At 40.6% G+C, this 27,989-nt stretch overlaps 2 protein-coding genes across 4 annotated transcripts; one reads left to right on the top strand and one right to left on the bottom strand.

Annotated features, from left to right (window-relative positions):
- The first annotated feature begins 190 nt into the window (after positions 1-190).
- Positions 191-10,584, top strand: LOC148889484 (calpain-2 catalytic subunit-like). Its single transcript, XM_089011907.1, has 21 exons — positions 191-488; positions 1,995-2,064; positions 2,805-2,923; positions 3,574-3,707; positions 3,797-3,965; positions 4,049-4,132; positions 4,266-4,351; positions 4,671-4,745; positions 5,797-5,954; positions 6,038-6,207; positions 6,299-6,310; positions 6,463-6,674; positions 6,751-6,787; positions 6,882-6,947; positions 7,047-7,104; positions 7,783-7,847; positions 8,560-8,628; positions 9,069-9,147; positions 9,328-9,444; positions 9,569-9,624; positions 9,723-10,584. The coding sequence occupies exons 1-21, from the start codon at positions 252-254 to the stop codon at positions 9,744-9,746; spliced, it is 2,097 nt and encodes a 698-aa protein (XP_088868033.1). The 5' UTR covers positions 191-251; the 3' UTR covers positions 9,747-10,584.
- rrbp1a (ribosome binding protein 1a) lies at positions 10,400-27,353 on the bottom strand. Of its 3 annotated transcripts, none has more exons than XM_089011903.1 (25): positions 27,149-27,353; positions 22,957-24,832; positions 22,387-22,541; positions 22,178-22,300; positions 21,660-21,812; positions 21,379-21,497; positions 21,115-21,268; positions 20,335-20,473; positions 20,047-20,228; positions 19,937-19,971; positions 19,600-19,675; positions 19,090-19,124; positions 18,936-19,002; positions 18,767-18,856; positions 17,655-17,744; positions 17,489-17,578; positions 17,265-17,357; positions 16,280-16,330; positions 16,100-16,180; positions 15,937-16,020; positions 15,530-15,607; positions 13,577-13,660; positions 12,949-13,047; positions 11,786-11,929; positions 10,400-11,692 (listed from the first exon to the last, which is right to left on the bottom strand). In XM_089011903.1, exons 2-25 carry the CDS (start codon positions 24,812-24,814, stop codon positions 11,654-11,656), a joined length of 4,119 nt encoding a protein of 1,372 aa, XP_088868029.1. In that variant the 5' UTR covers positions 24,815-24,832; positions 27,149-27,353; the 3' UTR covers positions 10,400-11,653. The 3 variants fall into 3 exon arrangements, with proteins under 3 accessions (XP_088868029.1, XP_088868028.1, XP_088868031.1); XM_089011902.1 differs by having other exon boundaries at positions 19,937-19,974; XM_089011905.1 differs by lacking the exon at positions 15,530-15,607 and having other exon boundaries at positions 19,937-19,974.
- Positions 27,354-27,989: the final 636 nt, after the last annotated feature.

Consider the following 27,989-nt stretch of genomic DNA (forward strand, 5'->3'; position numbering starts at 1 on the left):
AGCTGTGCCAATGTGTTATGAGTTTAAAAATCAATGGCCGGCAAATAAACCACCTCTTCATTGTCCTGATTGAAAATTGTTAAAAACATTACAACTCCCTTGTGATGCTTGACATTCTTACAAATGCAAGGAACTAAACACGTGAGTAACAAGGGTGTGGCCTCACCTGAATTTCCTCGATTCTGTATAAACACCCCGCAGACACACAGTCACTTAACCAGATAGTACGGGCACCTGACAAGACATTGAAAATGTCCGGCATTGTATCTAAGCTTCAGCACAACCGAGACAAGTCCCAAGGCATTGGAAAGAATACTAATGCAGTGCCATACTTAAACCAGAACTACAAGTCTCTGAAGCAAAGTTGCCTGGAAAGAAGACGTCTCTTTGAGGATACAAACTTTGAGCCGCTTCCGGCCTCTTTGGGCTTCAATGAACTTGGGCCTAATTCCTTCAAAGTTCGAGGCATCAAATGGTTGAGACCAAGGGTGAGTACTTTGCTTCTGACGTAAACATTTGCTTGCAGGCATGGTGCATTCCTGGGCTTCACAGTCTGTTTGTGAAGCGAGACGCCAAAGCATTAGTCATTTGTATTTTTTTTTGTGATGTGTCGAAATGTGCTGAGGCTTCAAAACATGTCGAGCAATCAAGGATAGAATTTTTGAAGAATCAATCAAACCATGATTCATTATTGGGAAATTATGAAACTTTGCTGTCTTGTGAAGTGGTTCACAACTCGGGACGATTCATTAAATGAACTCATTCACTGACATTCCTGAATTTATTTGGGTCTTGAAAATATGACGTGGAGCGCCATTCCCGAACGTGTTCGTGTTTTGGTTTTTCTTGCAGGCGGGGTGCCGATATAGCGCTGGTCAGACCTCAGGCCATGTTTTTTCCCTTTCATGAGGGGGCAGCATTTGCCTTTTGTACTGCCGCCCCCACTTGCACCTCATATTACTGCTGTTGCGTTAAATGTTGTTCTTCTGGTTCAGTTCTTCATTTTTGTAGTCTAAATATTAAATCAGCAGGAAGCAAGGTGATATACAAAAAATATTTATTTATCAGGCAGCTAGAGGATGTTCTAAAGCCGAAGAGAGGCAGACAAGAGCGAGTTGGCGGCGTGCGTCCTAAACAGATATAGACAACATGAGTGATGTCACTTTGGAAAGGACCTATCATCTGCTAGATACAATCATGAATATTTATTATTAGACTGAAACATGATAGCTAGGTTTGTATACTAAGTACATAAGCTGAGTACATGTATTAACATATACAAATAACTAAACTACATACATGTATAGATTAACTAACTTATAAGAATAAGTCGAAATGAAATAACATTGGATGTTTTAGGAAGTGTATATAACTCGTTCTAAAAACTGCAGACCCATATAACTTAGGAATTAAGGTTTTTTTCAGATGAAAAAATAGTCATTAAGATTGTTTTACGCTGCATTGAATGTTTATGTAGTCCTAAAATATCAATATTCTTTGGCCTCTGGAATTCGAGTGAAAATGACAAAAACCATGGCACTGGAGTGGACACATTTTTGCAGGTCTGGCAGTGAATGAGTTAATGTGTTGAAACAATTGCCCATAACAGATTCACTGATTCACAGTTAAAAAAAGAGGAAAATAAAAATGAACATACATACATTCCAGGTTGCGGCCTTCCTTCTTGAAGTTTGTATGTTTTCCACTTGGGATTCTGAATGGCACTCCGGTTTCCTTGTACTGTAAATGTAAAATAAATAAATAAATAAACAAATAAATAAATATGCATGATAGGTTAATTGAACACTCTGAGTTGTCCCTACGTGTGAATGGTTTCCTACTATGAGTGCCCTGCAGTTGGCTGGTAATCGATTCACGGGGTGTCCCGGCAACTACCAAAACAAATGTGTAAATTTTACATACTTGGCAAATAAATGTGATTCTAATGACTTTGTTCTGTTGTATGCTTCACAATTAAATATTCTTTTTCTTAGGAAATTGTATCCAATCCCAAATTTATCCAGGAAGATGCAACCAGGACTGACATATGTCAGGGAGCACTTGGTAAGACATGCGCGGACACACTCATTCAATATTCCTTCCAAATACTTTGTGTGTTGGTAAATTATGTGTTTTCCTACTCTGGCCTCTAGAATTTAAATATAAATCAGATCGAAGTGATCTTTAGAATTTTATTTGTTTGTTTGTGTGTTTATTTATTTATGGGGTTATCCATCCATCCATTTTCCGTACCGCTTATTCCTCATTAGGGTCGCGGGGGATGCTGGAGCCTATCTCAGCTGTCTTCGGGGACGAGGCGGGGGACACCCTGAATTGGTTGCCAGCCAATCGCAGGGCACCCAAAGACATACAACAGTCACTCTCACACTCACACCTAGGGACAATTTGGAGTGGTCAATCTGCCTGCCATGCATGTTTTTGGAGTGTGGGAGGAAGCCGGAGGACCCAGAGAAAACTTATGGGGTTATTTATTTATGTATTTTATTTACTTATGGGGTTATTTTAAAAGAGCAACACCTTGATCGTAAACGTCTGTGCACTCTTTAGACAAAATAAGTTGAGCCGCCATGTTGTCAAGCAACTCTCCATCTATCCCTCGTCTGCAATAAAGCAAATGTGGGTGGGGCTGTATGTTGAGTACTTTATATTAGCAAGTAAAGGACAAGCCCACGGCAGCTACTGTCGCTTATCTAAAATATATGTACCACATATATGAATATGAATATGAAATATCAGAGCCAGTAGAGTCTTCTTGTGATTAAAACAGTTAACTTTATGATCAGGTGACTGCTGGCTCCTGGCAGCTATTGCGTCCTTGACGCTCAACAAGCAGATTTTGGCCCGCGTTGTACCGCATGACCAAAGTTTTGACAAGGACTATGCTGGAATCTTTCATTTTGAGGTAGGCGCACACACATGCACGCACACTGCATTTAACCTTTTCAGGGATGTTGGTTACAACAGTGGACATCTGATCATGTCATTAGATTGCAGATTACCATGATGCATGAAAGGGTTAAATAACGTCTACCAAAGTATAGTCTGTTCAGGTTAGGTGAGCCTGTTTTTCCACCTTAAATGACAAGTCCAGAATATGACTAGCTGGTGTGGGTTTGCCCAGGATAATCCGCTGAAACTGGAGTAGCCCGAAGAATGCCTTAATTTTCATAATACCTGACAAAGGAAATAAAACTAGATGACGCCAGAATAAACCAGAACACTTGAGTAAGAACTTAAATAACCTTGGGGTTATGTTATACATTTTTTAAGTAGAAAATATATCCACTTTAGAATGTATTTGGATCCAAACTAAACTTTTTTTGTCATGGCGGAAACGGGCTCCATGCTTGTGTCTCAATCTTTCTGGCAACCATTAAATACTTCAATTTAAAATTCAGTCTTCTGGTAGTTACTGTTCACATCATAGCAAGCATTAAAGATAAAAACGTTTCTGTATGATCTGGAGAAGACCAGAAATCCACACCCTCTCAAAAGAACCAGGCGTCTTACTTACAGTCAAGCAGCTACACGACATCCTCTTGCATTTTTCAGTTCTGGCAGTTTGGCGACTGGGTGGATGTTGTGGTTGATGACCGCTTGCCCACCAGAGAAGGAAAGCTGCTGTTTCTCCACTCAGAAGACAAATCTGAGTTTTGGAGTGCCCTGCTGGAGAAAGCTTATGCCAAGTATGAGTGACCCTTCACATTTCTTATCTGTGTCCTTGTTACTTATTGGATTGTTTAACCCTATGATGGGTTTACTTTTCCTGCTCTAGGTTAAATGGATGCTATGAAGCCCTGTCTGGAGGGAGCACCACTGAGGGGTTTGAGGACTTCACTGGAGGCATTGCTGAGAGACACGAACTATCCAAACCTGATCCTCACCTCTTTAATATCATCAGAAAGGCCCTGGAAAGAGGCTCCCTGCTGGGATGCTCCATTGATGTCAGTTTGAAACCGTTGCTGCGTTGCTATTTACATTGGTTGTCATCTGTGCCTCTTGATGCTGAATATTCTGTCCACCCCAGATCACCAGTGCATCCGACTCTGAAGCTGTCACATTTCGCCAGCTAGTGAAGGGCCATGCCTACTCTGTGACAGCAGCCGAGCAGGTAGAGTGCAGCCAATAAGATTGGTTACGCCGAACAGATCAAATCGAACTCCAGCTAGTCACTTAGCAAACACACTAGACAAGATGTTCAAGTTCCGTATTCAATGGAGTAAAGTGCACCTTTTATGTGGCAGGTGAAGTACAGAGGACGCATGGAAAAGGTAGTTAGAATTCGAAATCCATGGGGTGAGGTGGAGTGGAATGGAGACTGGAGCGATAAGTGAGTAAGAAACAGAGGCTGCTGAAAACTTTTCAACACACTACACAATAGCAGACATGTTTGCCTTTTAGCGCTGGAAGATCTTGATCTAAATTTCGTTTTTTACATAACTAAAATGTATGGAAAACAACAACATACCCAGCAGAAAAAAATGTTGATGAAGACATAACTTTTGTCACTTCGATTTTTGCATGGGAGCCGCCTGTTTAATCTATCCTTTCAAATTGAATCTAAAGAGAGATTGAGGATAATTTTGCCATCCAATGAAAAGCATCAAAATTTCCCCACCAAATTACGAATTTAAATATCATTTTTCTAGGTCATCCGTGTGGAGATACGTAAGCGATGATGACCGCCGGAGGCTGACGATCCGCCGTGAAGATGGAGAGTTCTGGTAATCAATCACATTCACTATTGCACATTCCACTCAAGATCTTATAACTGATTATGGCCATGCCGTTAGTGAATCTCAGTGGCGGGCCATGCATGTCACTCCTCGGCCTTCAGGAGCGCTATGTCTGAATCACTCCACAACTGCGAGCGTGGGTGGGATTTACAACACGTCCACTAGAGGATGTCTTTGGCTAGGAAATAACTTAACACTTAAGTTAAAAAAAAATAAGAAATATTGTCATTAGACTGTTGGAATGTTTACGATCAAGGTGTTGATTCATGATAACCTCATAAAATTGTAATATTATTTGCTATTTTTGCTAGCTTTAGAGCTGTCCAACCTTTCTTAATGATGTCCATCTATTCTTAAGTTCGTCTTGAAAATGGCTATAACAGTAAATCTGCAACCAAATTTAGATCTTCTCCTCCTTCAGCTATTGTGTGTGGGTTGACAAAAGCACTATTAAATCAACACAAAAATGTATTTGCTTATACGTCTCGCTACAGATAGAGTGTGCTAGCTCTGGATAATATGCTCTTATGACGTAGCGGCTAGTGGTATAATGATTGGCTAGTGACGACCCAATCATGTGACTAGCCAATCATAATCTCCAGAAACTGTGACGTTGACAGTGCCTTCGAGCAGGCCTTGGGTTACCAACTCTGATTGGGTAGAGCAACAGTTTGATTGACACATTTGACGCGACAGGGCCCACATAAATGATTGTGAAAGCGTCCAGGTAGATTTTTGACCCTGGTAAATGATGGCTGAAATGTGATTGGTTAAATGCTTAAATATGAATATATACGTCTGGAAGCAGTGCAACAGGGAAAGACAATGTGGAATTATTTTATAAGAATTTATGGACAAAATATAATTCACATTAGTCTGTGATTCCGGTATTTTGAGGCCACCAGAGAAGGCTTTGCAGGCCTCGACACGTCCGCCACTGGTGGATCTCAATAGCCTGTGCGGGTTAACTCGAATATTGTTTCTTTCACTGGAATCACTTGTTACTTTTAATGCACTCATCTTCCTGCTCTCCGTACAGGATGTCATTTTCTGACTTTGTGAGAGAATTTTCCCGGCTGGAGATTTGTAACCTCACACCCGATGCCCTAACATCGGAGTACAGGAAGTGGGCGGAGACAGAGTATGAGGAAACCTGGAGAATCGGAGTTTCTGCTGGTGGTTGTAGAAACTATCCAAGTACATGAAATACGTTCTACGATATGTTATCTATCTGATAGTTTTTTTTTGTACTAAAATGCTATTGGTCCATTCTTGCTTAGACACCTTCTGGACAAATCCTCAATTTGTCATCAAACTGGACCAGGTGGATGACGACCCCTATGATGGAAAGGAAGGGTGCACATTCATTGTGGGTTTGATGCAGAAGGACAAGCGCCGCAGGAGAAAAATGGGGGAGGATATGGAAACCATTGGCTTCCTCATGTATGAGGTGAACAACGCTACAAATAAAAAGAATTTGGACAATACAAATCATTGAATCTATTATCTTACAGCGGATTTCTTTTTGTCTTTTTTTCCAGCTGCCAAAGGAGGTATGAGCACACAAAAAGTCAACTCTTGACAAATTTGTTGATCTGAAAACCTTGTTGATTCGGTCATTGAAAACATTCCACCAGGTTTACATTTTTTGCACCGCAGCAAGTAAACCCACCCTCATGTGGCTTTTCTAAATGTCACTTTCCAGTATTGGGGTGCCAAGCAAGTGCACCTGAAGAAAAATTTCTTCTTGGCTAACCGCTCAGCTGCGCGTTCTGAGACTTTCATCAATCTCCGAGAGGTGTGCAGCCGTCACCATCTACCCCCGGGGGAGTACCTCATCGTTCCTTCCACCTTTGAGCCCAACAAGAACGGAGACTTTTACATCAGGGTGTTCTCTGAGAAACCAGCCAATTTTCAGTATGTATAATTAAGGCCCAATTTTCCATTCCCGAATGAATTATCAGAGAATAAGTCAAGTTTCGCCTATCTTTAGGGAAATTGATGATCCAGTTGACTGTGATGTTAAAGAGGTAAAGTCAATTCACTGCCATAGTGCTGCTAAGAATGCCGAATAGCAAAATCCTGACATTTCTACTGTCAATATTTACTCATGGTCATCCTCAGGTTGATATCGACGAAAGCGATATTAATAACAAATTCAAGAGAATGTTTGGACAGCTGGCTGGACATGTGAGTCATCAGTGTTTCAATAAGAATACTGTTTTTTGTCTCTTGTGAAGAAATTAAAGTATATGTATCTAAGTGTAAACATTTCAATCCGACTCTCAGGATATGGAGATTTCTGTTTTTGAGCTGCAGAACATCCTCAACAAAGTGGTGACAAAGCGTAAGAGAAAACAATCATTTGTTAGCAATACTCGTTCAATATAATAATAATAATGTTCATTTATAAGTGCCTTTCAAAACTCTCTGGGTCATTTTACAGTCAAATGATAACTTTTTCTGTGGGTGAGCCACATGCGTAAGCGTTCACTCAACCCGGAAGTAACTCAAATAGATAGAAAGGTAGCGAGCTAGCTCGCTAATTAATGGGTTGAAAGTGATCGTTCGTTCCTGGTTCATGGCTGCTTACGGTGTTGATAGCAGAGGATGGTTAAATCAGCAGGAAGTCAGGTGTTGAACAGAATAAATTAGTTTAATTTTGTAGACAGCAGAGGCATTGTGGGGTGTCGGCCGAGGAGGGATAGAAAGAAAAGAGGAAAGAGGAAGCAAGAAGAAACCCGAAAGACCGCTGGGAGAACATTTATAAGACGGACATAATAGGATGTGACGTAATAGGATGTGACATCATGTAAAGGAAGGCAGGGTATGACGTATCAGGAATTCCAAAATGTAAACAAACGATGCAAAAGAGATGTTTAAAGATGTTCGTATAGCGAATTACCCCAACACTAATAAATAGTTAATAGATAGCTAGTTAGACAGCTATATATACTGTATATATCTATACACAGTTACCCCCATCTGGCACACACCAAGGACTTGATCGCTGTTCCATTTCCAGGTTCGGACATCAAAACTGATGGGTTCAGCCTGACTACGTGCCGCAACATGGTCAATCTGCTTGATGTATCCTTTGGATTTTGCCATGTTTACATCCAGTTGAATAAATAGTTAATAGATAACTAGTTAGACAGCTAATAATTCCTGATCTGGCTTGTTTCCATCCCTTAGATCACAGGTGTCAAAGTCAAGGCCCGCGGGCCAAATCCGGCCCGCCACATCATTTTTTTTTCGGCCCGCGAAAGCAAATCAAACTTGTTAAATTCCATGATGATTGCTAAAATCCGCGAAAGCAAATACAAAGTCTCGTTATATGATATCGGATAATCGATAGTCCATCGATACCATTTCTATGCTAAAATCATGCGAGCAGGGTCGGATAATCGATATTATCGATATTTTCGGACTGGATGAATATCGATATAACGAGACTTTACTGTATTGTTGGATGTCAACCACAATAAAAGTCATTATTCTTTACTCCAGATTTGAAAACGAGTTATTCATTAATTTGCTGTGTGCTCTATATGTAATATTTGAAGGGATTTAAACATTCTAATGGGTTCCCCAAATTCATAACGGCCCTCGAGAGGAAACCATAACTACAATGTGGCCCGCGGCAAAAAATGACTTTGACACCCCTGCCTTAGATGGGATGGCACCACAGCAACCAACAGAAGTTTCTTCATAAGCACTTGATTTTCAGTTTGTCTTGTCATCATTAGTTTGCATTGAAGAGATTACTCTGTGTCGATTAACTTTAACAATCTCTTCAAAGAAAGATGGAAGTGGCAAACTAGGTCTGGTGGAGTTTAAAATTCTGTGGACCAAGATTGACACGTTTTTGGTAACTTATCCTTTCGTATTTTTTTTTTATATATTATTTTGTGTGCGTTATGTTTATTCATTGACCACATCATTTGCTGCACATTTAATATTTTTTTCCCTTTACAGTAGAACTAAAGCTCAATTTGAGATGTGTAATGTGTAGATGTATATCTTAATTGGAAGTGTTCATGAGATAGAAATTTTGTGACCTGCTCTATTATTAAGTTTTTATCCGGTTTATGCGATGAAATAGTTAAAAAGTTGTTTTCTAGACTTTGAACGGATTAAGTTTTTTTACATTGATTTTAATGGAAAGTGCTGTTTCGGTTTTTGAACAAATCGGTTTTCGAACAGGTTTCTGAAACAGATTATGGTCGAAAACCGAGGTATCACTGTATTTGACAGATTGATTGGTAGTCTGGTGGTTACAGCTAACAAACTGATCGGTTTTACCTCTAGGACATATTCCGGAAAAACGATGCAGACAAAAGTGGATGCATGAGCTCTTCTGAAATGCGGTCAGCTGTGGAAGCCGCTGGTGAGTCCATTTCATATATCGCTAGTGTCGGATCATGTTTTGACAACAGTAAACAAAACCAGTCATTCGTTAATCTAATGTGCAAGACTTTGCATAGACTCAGTTTAAGCATGTGTAGTTTGTGCCAGATGTTAGTTTTTTTAAACTTTTTTTATTAAATCCGATGTTGCACTTTTGCAGGTTTCTCACTCAACAATGCGTTGCACCAAATTATTGTTGCTCGCTACAGGGAAGCAAGCTACACCATAGACTTTGACAACTTTGTGTGCTGCTTGATCCGTTTAGAGTCGCTTTTCAGTGAGTCTTGTCTACTCAATATTTTGTCTAGAATGTTATTGTCCAACTATGCAGCAAATTTGCATGAATATAAAAAGTGCATGTTTTAAAAAAACAATCCATTGCAAATTTCCTTTCCCAACAGACGCATTCAAATCCATAGACAACGGCTCTGGTGTGATAGAATTGAATTACTTTCAGGTATGAGGCTCTCTGGGATGGTGGAATCAAAATATGAAGACATATTTGACAATAACACGTTTTTTGTGTGTTTGTGTTCTTTTCGTTTTTCTTCTCAGTGGCTGGAATTATCCCTGTTATAGAGGAGCTGCTCACTGTATTAAAAAAAGAATGAAAAGAACCACCGCCAACAACAACTCTTAAAGTGGGAGTTTGTAGTTTCAAAACTGATGAAAAATGCAGTTCTAATCGACAAAATGGCCACGCTAATTCTAAGCTAACATTAGCACTGTAAAACAAGCCAACATTAACCATAGCTGCTGAATAGGTAGCATTACTGTACTTATTTATATTCATTGTTAGAACACTAAACATTGTCATTTTGAAAGTAAAATTAATTATAAATCAACAGGTTAAAGCATACATGTCCATTAACGTTGCTAATTTGGTGCTTCTTCTGAATCCTCAGCTGCTTGAGGTTCCTTGAGGACCTTTGTTTTGGCTCATTTTATCTTTACTTGTTAGAAAACAAGGTAGATTTCACCATAATTTGAGTAAATCTCTTAAAATCCCAGCGAATAGACCAGAATGAGGCTTGGGGGTTGCCAAAGAGTAGCAATAAATGTGGCGCAAGAGGACATGAAATGATTGACACTGTCCTTAAGGTCACAACCTCCGCCCTTCGGTGTAGTTGTTTCAGATTGAATAGTTGTTATTATTTTTGTAATTCAACAGATCACTTTTTATTAATACATTATTGTCCAGCTAAAACTGACAGGTTTAACAAATATAAGTGAAAGGTTATATATGGCAAGGTTTTTTTTAAACTGCAGACTACCCCCTTTAAATGAATATTAGCTTTTTTTTAATGCATTATCCTTTGGATTTGGTGTATGACATAATTTGAGAGATTATTAGTGGCATTGTACTACAACTATGATTCTGTTTATTCAATAAAGCTATTTTGAAAGGTTAATGTCATGATTAAGACTCAGTTAACCTCATTCACCGCCATTCACGAATGTATTCAGGAATTGAAAATATGGCATAGAGCGCCATTCCTGAATTTGTTCGGGTTTTGGTTTTTTTCATACTTGGGGGCTGATAAAGCGCTGGCCATGGCAATGTTTTTGTCTTTTTCCACAAGGGAGCAGCAGTTCCCTTTTTTTCCATGTTAGGGCTTAATTCCAGCTTCAGCTGTTGTTAAAGCGCTATTTAAACCAATATGTATGTATTGCATTGTATTTTGAACAGCCACCCTCATTTCAAACTCATATAATTCCAGACCTATATAATTTAGCTATTAACTATTTTTTTCTGATGAAAGAAGAGAGTCCAAGGTTTCTAACACTATATTGAATGTTTATGTAGTCCTAAAATTCAATGTCGGTGGGTCCTGGAATTCAAGTGGAGACATTTTTGCACATCTGACAGGGAATGAGTTAATGATGCATATTAGATTTTTTTTCTTTAAATTCATACTTTTTCAAATATTTTGTGCAAATAGGACCACCCTGGTTGATGATTTTTTTTTAATATCAATGTTACTTTAGCAGTCAGAACAATAACACAGACTATCAATTAATTACATAGTTACACTGTAGTTTATTCAGCCATACAAATTCAACTTAAGCTGGTGTCCTTCTCTGGAGAGGAGCTGGCCCAAAGCACTTGGAACTGAAGTATTACCATCAGTAAAGCACATAAAGAAAAAAAAACATACAAAGTAATTGCACAGGTTGATGTACGTTTAACGCACACTCGGTTTCCCTTTTAACACTGAACCGTGGGGCAAATATTTGGACTAAAAGGCAGGAGTACACGCCCCTTGATATAGTCAAAACTGTTGATGCAATGTGGGTTTTCAGTCAAGATTGCAGCGTGTTTGCCTCCTATAATAATATGTTTATATCAAATAATTTGATTACTGGCATGATTAAAGAAAAAAAAAAAAAAGAAACTACAGTACAATAAAGAAATTGTTTTGGAATGCATAACTATGGTATTACTAAGGCATATTTGGTTTGATATCCAGACATTGATCTTCCTCTCAGACGGACGTTCCCTCCTTTAATTCCACGTATTCACCCTTGACAAGAGAAAGGGGCAAAATGGAGTCACACTAAGCGGAGAACCGTCGTATGCGCCGAGTGAACGTGTGCGTGTCGCCGTGTGAGCTCACCTTGCTGTCTAGGTGTCCTTGTAGTGTTACAACCGCCTCTCGCTCTTTGCTCAGCTGTTCCTGTGTGGCTTTGAGAAGTTGCTGGAGCTTGGTGGCCGCTTGTCCCAAGTCTTTGGATAACTTCTTCTCCTTCTCCAGACGTTCCTATCACAACAGCAATGGAAAATCACTGCTATGGCAGAAACTCAAAAGTCAAAGTCATTCAATGCAAATTTCCATTTTAAAGGACAACCGACGTCACTTTTTTGTTTTTTAACTGACACCAGAAAAACTTTTATAGCATCTAAAATACCAAAAACACGCAGTACGATATTTTTAGTCAAATGCAAAACACCAATAAAAATGACTTAAAGTGTCCAAAATCTGCAAAAAATTGAGCTGCGAATTGGGCATTTTCAGAAAGTCCCGCCCCCATTTCGTGACATCACGCCAAGACGTCTTGCATTGTTTGTGAATCAAAACAATGGCTTCAGATTCGGATAATATGCTTTCTTGTTACACATCCAGTTATGAATATGATTCAAATAGTCCTAATGAGCAAAGCATACATGTTTGCAATCGATTAAAGAATTTATTTGGGCCATTTTGAGGCAAACGGGCGGGGGGGAATGTCTCACCCAAAAAGAGGCAGAAAAATGGCGACCAGCTCCGGTGAGAAATGAATCAGCCCGTTTCCACAGGCTGATACATTCTTTCCATGGAGTTTGCCTCCCTCTGCTGGCGGTTTTTGGGTGTAAGACATGGTTTTAAAAAATAGTAAAATACATTGATGTGATGGAAAGACGCTACAATGCGTCTTTTTTACGGTGAGGAGGCGGTCCTTTTCTGACGTCACGTACGGCCTCGTCACCAACTCAAAAACAAGACTTCCTGAATGTTCAGCGCGAGTCTTAAAATGTAAAATATAGCTATATGCGGTGGAATCTTATTAAAATACGCCCAGTAGAAGTCATTTGAAGCCATTTTACAAATTATGGACACAACTTGTCAGACGTCGGTTGTCCTTTAAATATAAAAAGGGTGCATCGTTGACCCCTGCTGGATGGTTTGGACAATTATCACACTTCAAGGAGAGCGACTTGGGTTAAAAAAAGTCTGATGCTGCATAGAAAGTCAAATGCACTATCCCCACCACATTGTTGTAAACTGGATGATGACCTCACCTTGAGCTGAGCAACATCTTCTGAGTCGCCTTGCTGTGACTCCGCTGAATCCTTCAGAAGATCCAGTTGAGCTTGAAGTTCTGTGATGGTTGCTTGGGCCTACAAGTTGCCAAATCACACTGAGGTTAGCAAAATCCATCCTCGAGCATGAAAAAAACCAATACACAGTTTGTCAAAATGTGATTATTTTTTAGTTTTGTGTTGTAAGGTTGGTCAGTGTGAGGACAGACAATTATGGGCAGCTTGTACTGGTTTAATCTATTCAAGCACAAAAAAATAGCGCCTGAGCATGGTTTTGAGGTAGTGTTGACCATGCTCTGGTGATGTCAGCGGACAACAAGGTACGTATAGTACCAAAATCCAAAAGGTCTATAACTGGCCTGAATAATGCAGTGTTGGAAAAGCCATCATTTTGGAAACACGAGGCAAGAGACAGCGAGGATGTATTTTTTCTGAGCACAAGTTCTTCAAAATATAAACCATAAATTGTCATATTGGGAGTGGAAGAGAAGTTACAAACTAAATCATCATCCGTTTTTTTGATTGTACTAAATAAACCACAATGAGACAAGCAAGGACATCCGTATAAATGAGAAAAAAAATGGGATAAACCAACACTGGCTTCTACCTGCTGAAACTCTTCTGACAGCATCTGTCTTGCAGCAGCCTCCCCTTGCAGCTTGTCAGTTGTCTGATTCAACTCTGACAAAACCTGGTGACAGACAAAGAACCTGAATATAAATATTGGTGTGTGCAAACATTCCTGTAGCAAAACGAGCTCCTCGTACCCGCACACAAAAACGGCTTGACCTGTCGGTGGTCTTTCTGTGAAGGGCTCTAGTCAAACAATGTTCTCCTCACGGTCATTTTAACAAACAAGTGGAGCAGAAGGTTGCATGCCATAAAAGAGGCGAGTGGTTAGTGGTGAGCACACATTAACACTAACTGCCAAGTGTTAGCCTAAAGACTTGTCAGAGCAGTACTGGACAGACTGGAGACAACACTGATCTGATTTGTATCCATGTTTTCTCCCTGTATTTAAAAAAAAAATATACACTACTATTTAAAGGTTTGGTCATGGCAAGATTTTTTTGGAACATTTTCCATGAAAATACACTGTTTTCAAAAGTTTTCAGATGGTTACTTAAAGGACAACCAATGTCTCCGGACAAGTTGTGTCCATAATTTGTAAAATGGCTTCAAATGACTTCTACTGAGCGTATTTTACAAAGATTCCACCGCATATAGCGATATTTTACGTTTTAAGACTCGCGCTGAATATTCCGGAAGTCTTGTTTTTGAGTTGGTGACGAATCCTTACCCTGTCACTGAAGGAACGCCTCTGACCGAAAAAAGGACACATTGTAGCATTCCTTCCATCACGCCAATGCATTTTGCTGTACTTTGGTCTGAAAACGTTGTGTAGGACCAAAAAGAGGCAGAAGAGGGCGACAAAGCTCCATGAAAGGTATTAATCAGCCTGTGGAGCTTTGTCACCATTCTGCCTTTTTTGGGTATGACATTTCCCACCCCTGATGCCTCAAAATGTCACAGAATAAATTATTTAATCGATTGCAAACATGTATGCTTTCTTCTTCAGAACTATTTGAATCATATTCATAACTGGATGAGTAACAAGAAAGCATATTTTACAAATCTGAAGCCATTGTTTTGATTCTCGAGCAAGGCAAGACGTCTTACCGTGACACCACGAACATGGGGGTGGGACCTTCTGAAACTGGCCGCTTCCGGTTTCAAATTGAAGTTCAATTTCAAATTGAAGACACTAAGTCATTTTTATTTGTGTTTTGTATTTGACGAAAAATATCATACTGCGTGTTTTGGGTATTTCAGATGCTATAAAAGATTTTTCTGATGTCAGTTAGGAAACAAAAAAGTGAGGCCAGTTGTCCTCTAAGTTGAGGTAGGTTCCTTTTGAAAAAAAAAAAAAACATACTGTCAACATTTCAATCTCAAGCCAATCTTTTTAATCGTAGTGTATATAAACTATTGTTCAAATGGCAATTAGAAACGTTCCCTTTTTTAAAAGAAAAACAGAATATATCATATTCATTTAATGTTACCTGCTTTTCTTTCAAAAATAGGGACATTCCCGAAGTCAAACATCAAATGGTAGCATTACAGACACTCCTCAACTAACAAACGAGACACGTTTGGAACGGTCGTTTGTAAGGTGAATTCGTTCATAAGTTGCTTCAGTGCTATATTTTCTACGGAATGTAATTTTCAGGATTATACATGTATGTTTAAGGTTTATATACATATGTTTAAGGCTTGTGTAAGTAACCTGTATTGCTTTGCACAGAAAAAGAAATATTTAATAAAATATATGCTCTATAAAGATATGTACATTTATAACTGGAGAGAATACTACATAATGTTACGACAAAAATGTTCATATGTACCGTCGTTCATAACTTGAATGTTCGTAAGTAGGGATGGGTCTGTATTGATTTTTTTACGATTAGCCTGAATCAAAAGATTGTTTCGAGGGAGTTACTGTCCTGCATGCTCTGACAAGGAGTGCCCCAAGGGTGCCCTGTGACGGCTGCACCCTGACCTGACTCGGTTGAGCCTCTGTGGGGCCGTTCTGTTCTCGACGGCCGCTCAATGCGACTTGGCTCAGCTGCTCTCTGACCTGAAATGGGAAGTTATTGCTTGTCACACAAAACACACTCACTTCACTGGATATAACACTCTGCCAATCGTTTGTTTACATTCGGGAGGGCTTTTCAAGAAGGGTGTGTTCATCATTGACATTTATGGTTCTCGTTGGGGGGAAAAAAACTAAAGAGATTGTAGATTTATTCCAGAGCAAGTTGATGTTATTACCTGAATCCTGGTGGATTCATTTTCTTGTTTTATTTGAACCGGGGAAATCAATTCTTTCAAATGTGAATACACCTAAAATGAACACGTTGGACTCCAGGCGGCAAGGTTGGGGTTGAGAATGAGAAAAAAAAAAACCTGAGCAAGCTCCTCCTTGTGCGCCTGGACCTCCTTGTGGGCCAAGTCCAGCTGGTTCTGACTGCCAGACAGCTGCAGCCTTAGCTGAACACAGACCCACAGAACAGATTGTGTCATGCAATGTATGAAAATGTTTTACTTGAAAAGTTTCCTGAAAGGCTACCTGTTCCATCTCCTCAGCGAGACAATGGTTATCTGACTGCTTCTCCAGCTGTGCCTCTAGAAGCATCATCTGCTCTTTCAACTGTAACACACAAGCAGTTATACAGAGAGGGGATTTTAAATATTGTTTTTATTCTTAAAATGGACATCAGAGGTGAAGGCGGAGCGGGGAATAACCAACCTGCTTTATACTTTGCTTTTCTGACTCTAGCTTGTGTACTTCCTCCAAAGCCTGGAAACAAATGTGAAAGAAGTTGTTAGACAAAAAGCAAAAATTAATCAAGTGTTGCAGCTGTTAAAAAAAAGTACAGTGATACCTCCGCTTACGAACACCTTAGGTCATGAACTTTTCACCTGACGAACATGAAATTCGCGAGAATATAATCTTGGCATATAATCGAACTAGTTTTTGGCGGGCAAACCAAACCACACAGCGCCACAGGGGCTGGCGGATTACTTTTCCACACCCCCTTTGAGTGTAGACGTGGATTGTTATCGAGTGGAGTATTTTTGCTATTATGGGACCGAAAAAGACCCCACCACAGGCTCGTGTCAAGTCGAAGAGGACACAAAAGAAAATTACGGTCGAGCAGAAGAAGGAGATCATTGAACAACACGAACAAGGTGTGCGTTTGTGTGACTTAGCGTGACAGTAGCAGTACCCTAAGTTGATCATTGCTACGTGTGGCTAAAGGTGTTTCTGCGTTGTCTAAGCAACGGTCTCAGGCAATAGAAGAGGTTGACAAACTTCTGTTGATTTGGATTCACAAAAAGCAGCAAGCAGGGGGCATTTTGAGTGAGCGTATTATCGTCGAGAAAGTATGGCAACTTCACTCGGATATCATCAAGCAGCAACTACATCAACGACCATCACAAAGGTAAATAAAACGACTTTATTATATAGTACAGTTTATTTCTTTAATTATAATCCAATAGCACATTTATTATACATAAAATAAAGTATATTTTGTGTAGTTTAAAGGCTTATTTAGTAGAAAATTATCTTTTACTGGGACCTGGGAACGGATTATTCTCATTTTTAATGGTTTCTTATGGGAAATAAATGTTTGGCAGACAAACTTTTCGCCTTGGACACACTTTCTGGGAACCAATTAAGTTGGTAAGCTGATGTATCACTGTATTTCAGATGTGTGAATATTACTTACTGCTTTCAGTTGCTCCTCAGAGCTCATCATTTTAGACTTCCACACCAACTCCTCCTCCTCCACACTCTTCTGCAGATGTTTCAACATTCCTTCCTACAGTGGAAGAGCAAAAATGAGACAAATAACTGTCAGTATATACATACCCAGGACAGTAAACTCAGTCAATGTGCACGTGCCATTTTTTAATTACTGTATTTGTATATAAACTACAAGGATTCCTTTACCGTTTCAGCTAAAACCGTCCTGTACTGCTCACATTCTGCTTGCAGGGTAGAATGGTTTTCCTCGGCTTCCTTCAACTTTTCTAGCAACTCCTTTAACAAATATATTTGGTCGCTTATGGAATCAAGTCTAATTGGTGTGTGTGACAGTGAAGGGATTGTGGCTTACGGGTGATTCTTGACTTCTTGATTGGGATTGTTGGCTCTGTTGTCTCAGAACATCCTGAGCTCTCATTGTAAAACCCTGCAACCAATTTGGCTGAAGGTGCCGCAGAAAAAAAGCAGGCATAAGCAAACTTTTAAATGCAACATTATAAACTTAAAGGACAACCGACGTCACTTGTTTGTTTCCTAACTGACATCAGAAAAACGTTTTACAGCATCTAAAATACCCAAAACACGCAGTATGATATTTTTATTCAAATGCAAAACACCAATAAAAATGACTTCAAGTGTCCAAAATCTGCAAAAAATTGAGCGCCCCCAGTTCGTGACGTCACGCCAAGACGTCTTGCATTGCTGGAGAATCAAAACAATGGCTTCAGATTCGGAGAATATGCTTTCTTATTACACATCCAGTTATGAATCTGATTCCAAAACAGTAAAGTCTCGTTATATCGATATCGGTTATATCGATAGTACTGCTTATTACGATACTATTTCTATGAACGCAAGGAGAAAATTTACGTGCCGCAGGATCAGATATATCGATAGTCCGGTTATATCGCTATTTTTTCCGACTCCCGAGAATATCGATATAACGAGACTTTATTGTAGTTCTGAAGAGGAAAGCATACATGTTTGCAATCGATTAAAGAAGTACTTGCGTATTAATTCGAGCCGTCAGGACTGCAATGTAGCGTCCAAGAAAATGCACAAGATGGCCACTGAGCTGTTGTAAGGAATGAATCAGCCCATTTCCACAGGCTGATAAATTCCTCACATGGAGCTTGGGCGCCCTCTTCTGACGCAACACGAGGTTTTCAGACCAAACAAGCATTGACGTGATGGAAGGACTGCTACAATGTGTCCTTTTTTTCCGGTCAGGGGCGTTCCTTCAGTGACGTCACGTACTGACTCGTCACCAACTCAAAAACAAGACTTCCGGAATATTCAGCATGAGTCTTAAAACGTAAAATATAGCTATATGCGGTGGAATCTTTGTAAAATACGCTCAGTAGAAGTCAGTTGAAGCCATTTTACAAATTATGGATACAACTTGTCCGGAGACGTCGGTTGTCCTTTAATTCTAAACATATTCTGTTAAAAGGACTTTCAAACCTGTTGTGTTTCTAGGGGTATAAGAGGGAATAGTTTTTGGAGAGAATCTTGGGCTTCACTTTGAAAAGATTTTAACTGGATCATTGTAGCCTGAAAATGGAGAACTGCATCAGTACAGCGTGAGAAATACGGCGCGTACTCAATGAGAAGCGTTGCAGAACATGCTCACTTCATTTTGCTTCCACTCCTTCAGCTGCTCTTGCAGGGATGTGACGAGGGCTTCCTTCTCTGTCAGACTAAACACAACCATAAATTTAGATTTTTCAACCCAAAAAAATGGTATGTGGATTATTTATTTAGTTATTTTTGACGCCGCCATTTACCTGCTCTTTATCTGTTCTGCAGAGTCATCTGATTGCTGTAATAAAAAGTAATGAAATGCCAAAAGGGCCATGTGTTATTCTACATGGAGGCAGTGAAGTTTCACACATCACACATTTTAATCAACATAACAGTTCTGTTCTATAAATGACAATACTGTATGTCTAATACCAATTTAAAATTCTATGGCTGTTACTCTGTTTCTGGAGGTGTGACTGGCATGACGACATCTTCAAGATTTATCTACTGGTACTTGTTATTGACGGCGGTGAGGCTTGGACCAATATCCTTGGCGCTGCTTCTGTCATCATGCGGACATTAATATTACTGTTGTCTCTACCGTCGCTGTGTCCACTGTTGTCTTGGGTCCTCAAAGCCTCTATCCTGCTCTTCTTTCTCCATCACTATTCAACTGAGTAAGGCAGACTGTTGACTCCTACACCTTGTTTGACATAGAGGGAGTTTTTTCCTTGCCTACATTCATCAAGCAATTGCTCATGTGGAGCACTTACCGCTGCTTCTTTCTTGAGTTGAAATTCCTTCAGCTCCTCCTGTAGAGTGGTCAACTGGTCATTCTTTTCCTGCAGGCTGTATAGGGCATGTACAGTTAGATGTCGATGTATTTGCATAATGTTCAAAAGGATAAAGAAAATACTAGCAAATATGACATTTTAGATGAATAATTGAAAACAAGAGGTGCACAATTTAAAACTGAATATGTTAATAATAGTCATAAATAGGCTGTTTTGTTCATTGCCAATGTGGTAGCGTTGTAAAGTCAAAAACAACCAAACTATGCAATTGTCAAAACAGTTTTGTGTCTAATTAAATATACAAATAAACATGTACCTGAGCTTTAACTTGTGCAGTTCCTCAACATTTACCTGCTGAGAAAAATATATTTAATGGAATAGATGGTCAATAATCAGCAAAGCTAAATCGACCAAACAAAACCTCACCTGTTGAAGAGCCTGTTCGTTTTTACTCTGACTGGCCTCCAACAAAGAGGTGGTGGATGCCAACTGCTGCACGAGCTGTTGTTTCTCAACCTGTGTTCCCTCCAGCTGAGCAGTGAGAGCATTGACCTGAGCGGCGCGCTCCTTGACCTGAGCCTCAAGATTTCCCATTCGCATCTGAAACTCTACAACGATGATTGGCATTGTCAGTACGGGCCATTGAAACGGCAATTATGTTTTATGAGGCACACGTTGCTTCAAAAAACAAAACAAATGCTGCGCTCATTTGACCTGAGAGTGAGCTGGTGTCTTGCTGTGCCTTCTTCAAAGAGTCCTGCAGGCTGTTTTTTGCAGTTTGCGTATTTCTCAGCTCCTCACAGACCTCCTCCAATTTCCTTTGCAAGCCTTGTTGGCTCTCTACATGCTTGGCCTGACATTGTCAAAAACAATTTACACAGGTCAAAGACCAGGAGGGAGAAAAGACAAAGTATGTGATCCTTCTGGAAGTCAAACTCTGAGCACACAAGGGATGTAAAGATGAAATTAAATAAAACAGTTCAGAGCTGAAAAAACATTAATTGAAATTGATGAGGCGCATTTCATTTATGTTGTCTGTTTTTCATTTATGCCATTTTGCCACTTGCTGTTGACTGAAATTAACATCACAGTTGCTCATCTTTAGAAAACAGATACAATTCACAGATGCATTGTCATTTACTCATACATCGATTACCGTGTAGATTTAATTCCGGTTTAAAGACCTTAAACTGAAATATATTTAGTTAATTATTAAAGAAACTAAACCTCTGACTTCCAGGAAATGCTGACTCACTTGCTTCACACACTATAAACCGAAGCCGATAGCAGACCATAAGTAACAAATAAGATGATAGGGGGACTCAAGTTACAAATTTATGTGCCAAGGAAACCCGCCACTGCATTCTGTGTGTGTGTGTGTGTGTGTGTGTGTGTTCTTGGGTTACTCAGATAATGACGAAACACATTTTCTAATATATTTGTGCGCTCGCACACCAACCCAGTTGATCATGTCAGAGGATTTAATGATCAAACCTGCAACAAAGAGAGCTGCTTTTCCGTGGCAGACACCTTGGCCTCCAACCCTTTCCTCACGTGTTCATCAGCATGCAAAATTTCAGTCTTCTCCCCAACTTCCTTGGTTAACTTAGCACATTCCTGACGCAGTTTGGCGAGCTCTGCATTTTGTCTGGGGAAAGAACAAAGCAAGAGTAACCATTTTCAGACCAAAGTTATTTTAAAAAAGGGGAAGATCGGTTGACAATGCAATCAACATGAACCTGACTTAAAAACTCTTACTTGCTCTCAGCCTGACTGGTCGCTTGGTTGAGAGCATCCCGGAGAATAGAGTTCTCCTGCTGGAGACGGGCCAGCTGGGCATTGGGACCCTTTTCGATCTGATCTTGCAGACTGACAATCTAACAGGGAGAGTCACATTTTTATTTTTAATGTGTCACGTTACAAGCTCAATTGTGTGGGACTGGATCATATATCAAAAACAATACAGGGGAATATTTAAATTTGAATCACAGGCTAAATACAATCAATCCTGACTGAAAATACGAGGAATATCACAATACCTTGGCATTCAGCTTCTGGGTTTGTGCCACGTGGTCCTGGTAGCTGGACTGCATGCGCGCTTGTAAAGCAATCGTTTCCTGCTCCCTCTTGCTGAGCTGAGAGCTCAGTCTAGTCTCCACACTGGCCACTTTAGACTTTTCAGCAGCCAGTTCCTACGAGCACAGAAAGGAGCAAAGGGTCTTAAAACATTCTTTCAATTTTCGAATCGTCTCCATCGGGGGTTGCCTGGTGACGACTGTGATGGTGGTCGTGATCGTGTCCAAACACTTTGTAAGCAAATTCCAATGAATTCAGTGAGTAGCCGTTCTTACACGATAACAGCCCAGAAAGTGGAGTGCTCTGGCGTTAAATAAATAAAGGTGCTTTCTAGTAGATTTTAATCCTTTATTCTGTCTCTATGACGGCCTCAGTTGGCTTCCATTATCGATTGTTCTCTCAACCAATCTTGCATTTCCAGTTAATCCACCAGAACTAGAGAAAATGATGGAGGACAAGGAGGGAAAACAGATTCTCTAACCTTAGTGAGATCTCTCAGTCGGTTCTTCGCTGCAGAGTTGTCTTCTTGTTGAGACCCCAGCTGTTTTTCCTTCTCCTCCAATTGTTTCTTCAGGATGGCCATTGGGTCTCCTTTCTGAGTGGCCTGCAAATGTAAGGGAAGCAGACGAAAATGTGTATCCCTTGGTGGAACTTACTCAAGCAGCAACTACACAATGCCTCATTCCATACCATGTGCCAGGTGTCCTGAATGATGCCAGCTTTCTCAGATAGCATGTCAATGAGCCTGTGAGCTTCTCCCTCACTGAAGACCATGTTCCCGATAGTGGAAACCAAAGTTTTGTAAGGTAGATAGAGCGCAGTCTCAGCTGAATCCACGGCTTCCACTGTTCAGACCAAGTAATAAAGTGTTAGAAATGACATGGCAGCCATATTTGGTAGGTCAAATGAATCGTCAGTTTGTTGTCAAGTCGCTGTTACTTTTGTTGAAGGTGAAATGATGGCACTGGATAGAGACAATACTCACCGGTATTTTTATCATAATAGATTCAATTTTTTGCATTTTTCTAATTTAATGTAGAGCTTTTTCCCATACAGATGATGAATTCAGAAAACAAAATTAAATACCTTTGCACCGATATTAGACTTAAAACATGAAAATGTAACCTTTAATAAAAAGCCTATCTGCTAGCCGCTAGGTGCTAGCGGCTAGCAGGTAGTCATGGTCAAATATACTGGTAGTTTGATAAGAAGTATATATTAAAAAGGTTAGTAAGAAGAAACACTTGTCCTCAGACTTACCACTCCCAGATTTTTTCTTGGAGGACTTCTTCTTGGGCTCCTGGGCTTTTGGTGCACTAGACCCTACGGGGGGTACAGCCATGACGGGAACATCTTTGATGACAGCTTCAAGAAGTGGGGCAGATTTGGTGGGTCCTGCTGAGGTCTTGGTTGGAGCAGGAGCAGACTTGGATACGGTTGAGACAGATTTGGCAGAGGCAGGTGTGGATTTGGTTGAGGTGGGGCTGGCTGTCTTGTCTTTGGCCGGGGCAGGCTTGTCTTTCGCCGGGGCAGCCTTGTCCTTGGTGGATTTGTCTTTGGCTGGGGCGGTCTTGTCCTTTGCAGACTTGTCCGTGGCGGTCATGTCTTTGGTGGACTTGTCCGTGGCAGTCTTGTTTTTGGTGGACTTGTCCGTAGCAGTCTTGTCTTTGGTGGACTTGTCTGTGACTGGGGCGGTCTTGTCCTTGGCAGACTTGTCCGTGGATGACTTGTCCTTGGTGGTCTTGTCCTTTACGGACTTGTCCGTGGCCATGGCGGTCTTCTCCTTGGCAGACTTGTCCATGGCGGACTTGTCCTTGGCAGTCTTATCCTTTGTGGACTTTTCCATGGCTGAGGCGGGCTTGTCCTTGGCAGACTTGTCATTAGTGGACTTGTCCTTGGCAGTCTTATCCTTTGTGGACTTTTCCATGGCTGAGGTGGGCTTGTCCTTGGCAGACTTGTCATTAGTGGACTTGTCTGTGGCGGTTTTGTCCTTGGCGGACTTGTCTTTGGCAGGGGTCGACTTGTCCTTGGCAGACTTATCTGCGGTCGGGGCGGACTTGTCCTTTGGGGACTTGTCCGTGGCCGGGGGTGACTTGTCCTTGGCGGACTTGTCCTTGGAGGACTTGTCCTTGGGGGACTTGTCCATGGCTGGGGCTGACTTATCCTTGGCGGACTTGTCCTTGGTGGACTTGTCCGTGGCTGGGGCAGACTTGTCCTTGGCGGACTTGTCCGTGGCTGGGGCAGACTTGTCCTTGGTGGACTTGTCCGTGGCTTGGGCAGATTTGTTCTTGGCCGACTTGTCTGTGGCAAACTTGTCCGTGGCAGACTTGTCCGTGGCGGACTTGTCCGTGGCGGACTTGTCCTTGGTGGACTTTGGTGAGGTTGGTGTGGACTTGGTTGAGATAGGGGCAGAGTTATCAGAGGCCGGAGAAGATTTCATAGAGGGTTGAGCAGACTTAGAAGTAGATTTGCCTGATGTTGAAGGAGGGGACGCCTTGGCAGTTGCAGAAGTTGGAGCAGAGGCACCTGCTGTTTTGGCCTTGGCAGATTCCTTCGTCTGGACTGGAGCAGAAACTGGTGAGGACTTGCCTGTTGCAGGGGCGACTGCAAGTGGAGGCTGAGTCGAGGTTGCTTCGGTCTTGTTCGATTTCTTCTTTTTGTCTTTCGGCGACGGAACAGGTGAGGACTCGGCGGGAATTTGGCTTGGTTTGACAGCTTTGGACTGTGGCTGAGCTGGTACGGAGGTTGCATTTCGCTTTGCCTCAGAGATAGATTGAGAGACAGGAGCAGCAGTCACCATTGGTGCAGCAACAGTTTTACGAACTTGATCAGCTCTAAGTGTCTTATCTGTCTTCTTTTCAGCTTCTGGGATGACTCCATTGGGCTTTTCCTCCTTCTTTTTTCCACGGTTCTTCTTGTCAGATGTTTTGTCCTTTTTCTTTTTCTCCGTGCGACCCGATTGTATCTTACCAGATTCACTCCGTTGTTTTGCAAGTGCCTCTTCATAAGAGGTCTCCTTCATGGAGAAGGAAGAGACAAGAGCAATCCCAACTGCAGAGATCACCATGAATCCACCAAAAACCATGATACCGAGGGTATGGGGGTCATATATATCCATTGTTCAATGTTAGTTCACCTAAAAAGAGAGATATATATTTCAATGTGGATTTGTGGCACTGTACAAATTGTTAATACAGGGTGTTGCTGGTATGGTCCAAACATCAGAGATTTCAAGGGTATACATACGAATTCTTCATTGAGTGTCACAAGGAAGCACACTCAGTTACCATTGTATTTACTATGTTGTCCATTTTATTGTTTTAATTTTCTTACCAGGAATTGTTCTGATTCTGCATTCAGGTTACATTGCCATCTTGGGAGGAAAAGTTGTTTACTGAGGATTGTCCTGTCAATTTGCTAACCCCAAAAACGCTAATCCATGTGGATGAGTAAATGCAGTGAAGGAAGATTGAGGCTGTCGAGAAGGTCAACTCCAGGCCTGAGCCAGACGCTGTCTTCAGCTATTAGCTTTGCCAAAGTTGACCAACACTGTCGTTGTTCTTGACTTCTCATTCCACTTTAATTCTGTTTTTCTCCTGAATGCTTTAAAATTTGGCGAAACAGATGGTTTGAAACAAGGAAGCAAAAACTAAAATAACAAAATCAACATATGTTCAGAAAAAATCTGAATGATTGGGTGTTTAAAAAGTTGCCTGCATCTATTGACTGATCGTGTTGCCCTTCATGCTTGAAATGTCCTCAAGATGTCCCTGTTCCGCATTTTCTCAAACCAGAGCCTTGAGGCAACAAAAATCTGGAAACTGATTAAATCCAGCTCCCCAAATAACTGTTCAAAATAAATGGATTTCAGCCATTTCTTAATCTTTATTATTCATGTCATGGTGGATGTGAAATGTGTAAAACTTGATATACTTGATTTTGTAATAGTTCCAAGTTTGTGACATTAAACCAGTGCTCCTCAAATATTTTCTGTTGCACCGCACCTCACAACTCTGTGCCGCAAACCATGAATCGTATAATTTGTCTATAAGATTGTTATAAGTACACATTTGTAAACTTTATCAACTTTAAAGGAAAAAACGAAAATATAGAGAAAATTAAAACAAGCATTGACTTTGCCACCAATATTTTTAGTCTGTCACATAAAAAAAATGTGTATCAATTTTCCTGAAACCAAAAATAAAAAAAAAAAGAATAATGACAGTGCCACTGCGACCTTCTGCAGTGAACATGCTCTTACACATTATTCTAGTATGGCTAGGATGAAGTCCCTACTGGCATCGCATCATGCCCCCCCCCCCCCCCCCCCCCCCCCCCCCCCCCCCAACTTCAGAAGAACTGGAATAAACTGAAAATTATATCTTAAATTTTATGACAAATATGGACTTAATTTTTTAACACATGGATCAGTTTTGTATTTGTAAGATTTCAAAAACATCAAGACTACACTGTGGGCTCCGGGACTCCAAAGGCTCTTTTTGTGTCAGGGTTTAAAAACTGGCAAAGAAGGAACAGTTTATACAAGCTCTCAGAATGTCAAGTCACACATCAGGACATCTGTGCTCACACTCTTCTGATGACTGTAGCTCTAAGAGTCCTCTTTTTGCAGATTTACACTCATTCGAAGAGAGACCCCTAATGCCAAAATCCCAAAGAAATGCAATATATACATATGGTGCATCCACTCTTGAATTTAATGATTATAGAACAAAAAGATTCGACGTAATACTATAATAATATTGTAATACATAATTTTGATTGTCAATTAGCTGTATGAATTAAAAAAAAAATAGGTTCTGGGCAAAATAGTTAACTTTACAACACGCAGTCAAGTCTGCGCGTGCCGAATAAAGTCAATACGTGTACATAGAGAAGCAGCCGACAATTTCACATATGCGCGTGCACGTGCACGCGCACCTGCACGCACGCGAATACACAGTTGTTGACGTATGGCCTCCAAATGATACATTTTTTTGTCTTTTTCGAAAAATTGTATCCATTTATATCGTTCGCCAAAGTTCATCATATTCATTTGATGCAGGCATTTCTGAAACCACTGGACTGCCTCGACGAAAACTAGCATACGAGGGGGAATTAAAACAAACCCTAGCTGTCAAACACGCAAACAAGAGATTTTGTTTCGTAATTGGGAAATTATTATTAATCGTTAATTTTCACTGTAGCATCTTAGCTAACAGTGGGAATCAATGAACTTGGCTTGCGACGTGAACTTTTTAGAATGACGTGTCAAGAGAACTGCAGCCAAAACGTTATTTTAACATGTGCAAACGAAACCCAAATTACGCACAATAACTTCAATAAAGTTTATGTACACAAGTAAGCAGATTTGGTTTTAGCAGGAGGTAGCTTGTCAAGCTAGTTCTCTCCCTGGCTTTATGAATCTGAAAATTCCCATTCCCACACTACTTACCTCGCTATTGATGAGAATGCGACTGCTTGGCTCAAAGAAAAAATGAGGGATTGCCGTGAGTTTTCAATCGGGGACCGAAAAATTGCGGTGTGCAATTCCTCTGTATCTGCAGCGGTCTAGCTAAATTGCTTTTTCCCAGATATCTTCCTCCTAACTCCGCCGGGCAATCGGTGGACTACTATGAAGTCGTGGCACTTCTAGCTGGCGAGACGTGCTGGCCCCATGCCCCAGATAGCTTGCGTTAATCCAACGAAACTGTGATTGGCTAGAATGCTTTCGCAAAGGAAACGGGAAGGCTGGGCGTTGTAGTTTTTAGATTTCTTTCCGTATGAACGAGCTCACAGTCAGTGGAGTGTTTTCTCTTTAAAACAAAGAGCAGTTGTTTAAAATATATATATATTTTTTTAGATTTGCACAATTTAGTGAGTAATATGAATATTTGTCCCCATGCCTTTAAACAAATAAAAAATAAAAAGTAATGTACTGTAATTTAAAGCAAAAAAAGTTTGCAATTAACACCGGGAAATTTACTTCTACGACAGGTAACCTTTTTGAAAAATTACTGCACAGAAGAACGCTGCTCTAATACAGAATCCAATGTCGTTAAAAGGCAGAATTGAGAGAATTAATGATACATCAGCCCATGTCATATACAACCTTTGCAGATCTGATACATTCACAGGGACCCATCGGAGATCCCTGCTTTGCTACAGTCTACAAATATCAAAAATCAATTTTGTCATTATAAGTGTGGAATCAATTATTTTTGCATGCGTTCTCATGATATAATCCATCCACCCCAGGATGAACATTGCACAGATTTGCCTTCGGCTGCCGTTAG

This window comes from Hippocampus bargibanti, linkage group LG13, assembly GCF_051943395.1.
Source record: "Hippocampus bargibanti isolate YZ-2025 linkage group LG13, ASM5194339v1, whole genome shotgun sequence".
NCBI classification, from domain to species: domain Eukaryota; kingdom Metazoa; phylum Chordata; class Actinopteri; order Syngnathiformes; family Syngnathidae; genus Hippocampus; species Hippocampus bargibanti.

What these genes read in the sequence shown, in the direction of transcription:
- LOC148889484 (XM_089011907.1), top strand. Translation starts at nt 252, where the DNA reads ATGTCCGGCATTGTATCTAAGCTTCAGCACAACCGAGACAAGTCCCAA. An exon ending in CTGGAGAAAGCTTATGCCAA is followed by an intron (nt 3,708 to 3,796) that starts GTATGAGTGACC and finishes TTCCTGCTCTAG; the next exon opens with GTTAAATGGATGCTATGAAG. An exon ending in CCGTTTAGAGTCGCTTTTCA is followed by an intron (nt 9,445 to 9,568) that starts GTGAGTCTTGTC and finishes CTTTCCCAACAG; the next exon opens with ACGCATTCAAATCCATAGAC.
- rrbp1a (XM_089011902.1), bottom strand. Translation starts at nt 24,814, where the DNA reads ATGGATATATATGACCCCCATACCCTCGGTATCATGGTTTTTGGTGGA. An exon ending in AGACACCAGCTCACTCTCAG is followed by an intron (nt 20,229 to 20,334) that starts GTCAAATGAGCG and finishes TCATCGTTGTAG; the next exon opens with AGTTTCAGATGCGAATGGGA. An exon ending in TGTCAGAAGAGTTTCAGCAG is followed by an intron (nt 13,048 to 13,576) that starts GTAGAAGCCAGT and finishes GGCAACTTGTAG; the next exon opens with GCCCAAGCAACCATCACAGA.